The following is a 3600-nucleotide window of genomic DNA, read 5'->3' on the forward strand; positions in this document are numbered from 1 at the left end:
GGAAGGTTTTAATGGAGATATTGAAGTAAAGGGGATGAAGGCTTCAATATTAGATTTGTTGTTCACTTTCATTTACTTACAAGTGATCGATATAAGCGATAAAACTGTTTGCCAACTTTATGAGGCTTCAGATTACTTGCAGTTTAATGGTAGTATCTGTATTTATCAATGTGTTTTCAATTCTTATTAAATATATGTTTCTAGATGTAAAAACACATTGTGTTAGCTTCTTCAATGATGCACTTGCTGTTGAGAACTGTTTAAGTTTCCGTTCCTTTGCACAAAGATACCAGCTTCTGGAGTTGGTGGAAAAATGTGACAAATTCATCGTTGACAACTTAAAGTTGGTTTCCAAAGAATTAAAATTCATGGAATTATTCGTAGATGAAGCTGAAGCTCTGATTGCATTGAAACAACAACAGGTTTAAATTTAAATCCTTAATATTGGTTCCCTTAAATGTTTAATCTTGTTTAAAATTGTTGACCTTAACTTTTTAGTTATCGTTTTGTGTAACATACTTTTTTCCTCTAATTTTCAGGATTCTTGCCAAGATTCGATTTTCAGGACCATCTTGAATTGGATCAAACACGACTTTAAACAACGTCAACAATTCATTGAACAATTGTTTCAACTGATTGATGTCAAGAAACTATTAACTGCGTTCCTTGAAGAAGTTGTTGAAAAATCTGAGGTTTGTTGATTGTTGCTTGTAAATATAAAGTAACAACAAACAGTAAACTGTATGATGTTAAAACACTGTTCCATGATAGATACTTTTGCTTAATAGTATAATTTATTCATGTTTTGAATAAATAACAATCAAAATTAACATGTTTTTTAAAATTAGTTTTAACTTTACTAAGTTATGTATGTCACAAACTATTTACTTTTTTATTTGATTCAGAAATGGATTAAAAGAACAGATTATTTTCTTGATATTCTCACCCCAGAATATATCGCTCGTATTAAATCAAATCTAGTTCAAGCACCAGGTGGAGCAAGAGAGGGTAATTTCTATGATTTCTATGAATAATTTGCACAATGTGGAGGTATAGTTGGTAACAGAACATGGTGTTTCGGAAAAGTAAAAATAAAATTTAACTTGATATTACTGTTGAAACACATATTTCCTATTAAAAAAAATCTTTTTGTTGTTACCTAATTTACAAACTTCAACAAAGTGTAATTACAACGTATCAAAATATTCTTTTGCTTTGTTGTGTTTAGTCTGTGATTACAATGTTTAATTATTATTTTATTTCGCTCTGGTGCGAGTATTAGGGCTTTATTTGGTTTATTATAAAATTAAAATTAAGAAATGTAAAAGATGGATATTGTTTAGTTTTCATTGAAACTCATGCTATTTGAACTAATAAATTTTCAAACTAATTTTAAAATATTGAATTTTATCCACAGTCAACCTTGTATGAAAGGTGGGGTTCAACCAGTGTGAAGATAAACAACCATGTTTATACGGCTGGTGGTGATAAATCCAACTTTGTCGAATGTTTGAATTTAAACCAAGTTGATTGGTACAAGGTGGCTTCTATGAAGGAACAACGATGGCGTGCAGCATCTGCTGTGTTGAATGGTTGGTTCCTTATTATGCCCCGGCGCCGTGGCGTAGTGGTTAGCGCGCCTGCCTCTAACCCAGAGGTAATGGGTTCAAGGCTCGTCGCTGCTACCATTGTGAGCGTATGTGTCCTGAGCAAGACACTTAACGGCAATTGCTCCAACCCAGTGGTCACTAATGGGTTGTCCAAATTATCAGCCATACATAAAAATGAAAAAAAATAATCACCCACAAAGTAACATACTTGGTAACTCGTAAGCTGGCGCGAGGTGCACACCCGTGTTATAACGACTGTCGTTTTCCGGCCACGCGAGGATAAAGTAAGTTACATTCATTCATTCATTCATATGCTTAACAATATATTGGTGGATTAATATTATAGAAAAAATGTTTAGATTTATTATTAACCCCTGCTAGTGTTCACAGTATATTGGGGTGGGCTAATTTACTTACTGGCTTAAGTTTGAACTAACTTTATATTCGTTAGGAAGTTTGTAAAATTTTTTTTTTTCCTATTAGTAGAAAATATTAAATATCAGGTTATAATCATTAACTAATTATTTTTAAAATATAGCAAATTTTGTTCCAGATCAAATGTGTGTAGCAGGAGGATGTGGTGGTAGTAATATATTCTCATCAGTTGAATTATACAATCCAATGGTGAACACATGGACAAACATTCCTCCAATGAAAACTGAACGATATCAACATGCTCTTGTTTCTTATAATGGTTGGTATAATAAATATAAATGTAATGATAAAGTGGGCTGAATATGAACAGTAGCATGTGCACAATGATTCTCAATCTTATGTGAAAGTAATCGACTTTAAAATGACACCGATCACAATAACCCATCAAACAATTTGATTTGTTTACTTTTGTTATACTTACAAAAAATTAAATAATCCATACACAGAAAATCTTCCACACTTGGTATAACAATAAAGTTTACTTCATCTGAATTTGAACATGTTTGTTATTATTGAGCACGGTAGTGGTCATATAGATCCTTTTTCGTCGAACAGTTGTTCTTGTTGTTGTTTTTTTGTGCGACTTTTTTCCGCACTTATATTAATTCTTAATTCTAGCATTTTTCTTTAATCTATTGATTGAAATCAAATCATATTATATATTTAGAATTTTTAGACTACATTTTTAGATTTAAAACCGCATAATTAGCGATTGATTACCGATTACTTTACTGTTTGATCAAAAGCGCTAATCCAAATATACCGCTTAAACTTTAATTAAATGATTGTACTCGAAAATAAAATATTTTGAACTAAGCACAGTTTTATAAACCATACTGCACACCATCGCCAAAATAGCGACTAATTAACGATTACTTTTCTGTTTGTTTAAAATTATGCGCTTTTTCTAAAATGTACTTTTAACATTAATTAATCGAATGTATTCGATACGTTAATTCTAACTAAGCCTAGTCTTCTAAACCATAGTGTATAAAATCAACGGTACACATACACGTACGGACTCTCGCCTTTTTATCTAACGATGCAATCTGTTCACCGCGTTACGCTTCGTCAGATATCGGTCACGCTTGGTTAGCGATTGTTATTAGTACGTCTGCACTGTGGAGAAATACGACGCTATCGTGGGATATCTGTATCATATGCAATTTTGCTATGTTGATGCACTCTGCTGGATCAATAAGTTAATGTAATGTTATTGACTTACTCGTAAATGAGTCCGTTATAGTTTTGAACTACTTTATCTTTTGAGAATATAGTGTTTTACCGTTAAAGTTCAATCACCTATTTGCGCATCCTACGTGTTACAGCTTACAGGGAGGGCAAGACTGAATACTTGAACAGTGTTATAAAGTAACTATGTACTCTACAGCTAGTTGTATCATATAATATAAAAAGTTCTATATACTGTCTGCTGAATTATTATAACATGACTTCATGGATGTGCTGTATTCCTGGGTGCCCAAGTGAAAAACCTTCAATGTCACTGTACAAGGTACCCAATAAAAAGTTTTGCGGCGGGGAAAAACATATTTGG

The 3600-nt window shown here is 32.3% G+C and overlaps 2 protein-coding genes and 1 long non-coding RNA gene across 3 annotated transcripts in view; 2 read left to right on the top strand and 1 right to left on the bottom strand.

Annotated features, from left to right (window-relative positions):
- The first annotated feature begins 6 nt into the window (after nt 1-6).
- Nucleotides 7-1034, top strand: LOC100177453 (kelch-like protein 12). The gene is made up of 4 exons (XM_009860911.3): nt 7-149; nt 205-422; nt 540-692; nt 906-1034. The coding sequence occupies exons 1-4, from the start codon at nt 35-37 to the stop codon at nt 1032-1034; spliced, it is 615 nt and encodes a 204-aa protein (XP_009859213.1). The 5' UTR covers nt 7-34.
- A 302-nt stretch (nt 1035-1336) lies between these two features.
- LOC108950679 (kelch-like protein 3) overlaps nt 1337-3600 on the top strand; it is a 4814-nt gene continuing 2550 nt past the window's right edge. Inside the window, exons 1-2 of the mRNA XM_018816722.2 lie at nt 1337-1592; nt 2164-2304. Coding sequence (XP_018672267.2) covers nt 1550-1592; nt 2164-2304 — 184 coding nt within the window. The 5' untranslated portion in view covers nt 1337-1549. The remainder of the gene's footprint in view (nt 1593-2163; nt 2305-3600) is intronic.
- Nucleotides 1359-3594, bottom strand: LOC113475475. The gene is made up of 3 exons (XR_003397225.1): nt 3434-3594; nt 3300-3301; nt 1359-1370 (listed from the first exon to the last, which is right to left on the bottom strand). It is a non-coding gene; the product is annotated as an uncharacterized LOC113475475 (long non-coding RNA).

This window comes from Ciona intestinalis, unplaced genomic scaffold, assembly GCF_000224145.3.
Source record: "Ciona intestinalis unplaced genomic scaffold, KH HT000571.1, whole genome shotgun sequence".
Lineage (NCBI taxonomy): Eukaryota > Metazoa > Chordata > Ascidiacea > Phlebobranchia > Cionidae > Ciona > Ciona intestinalis.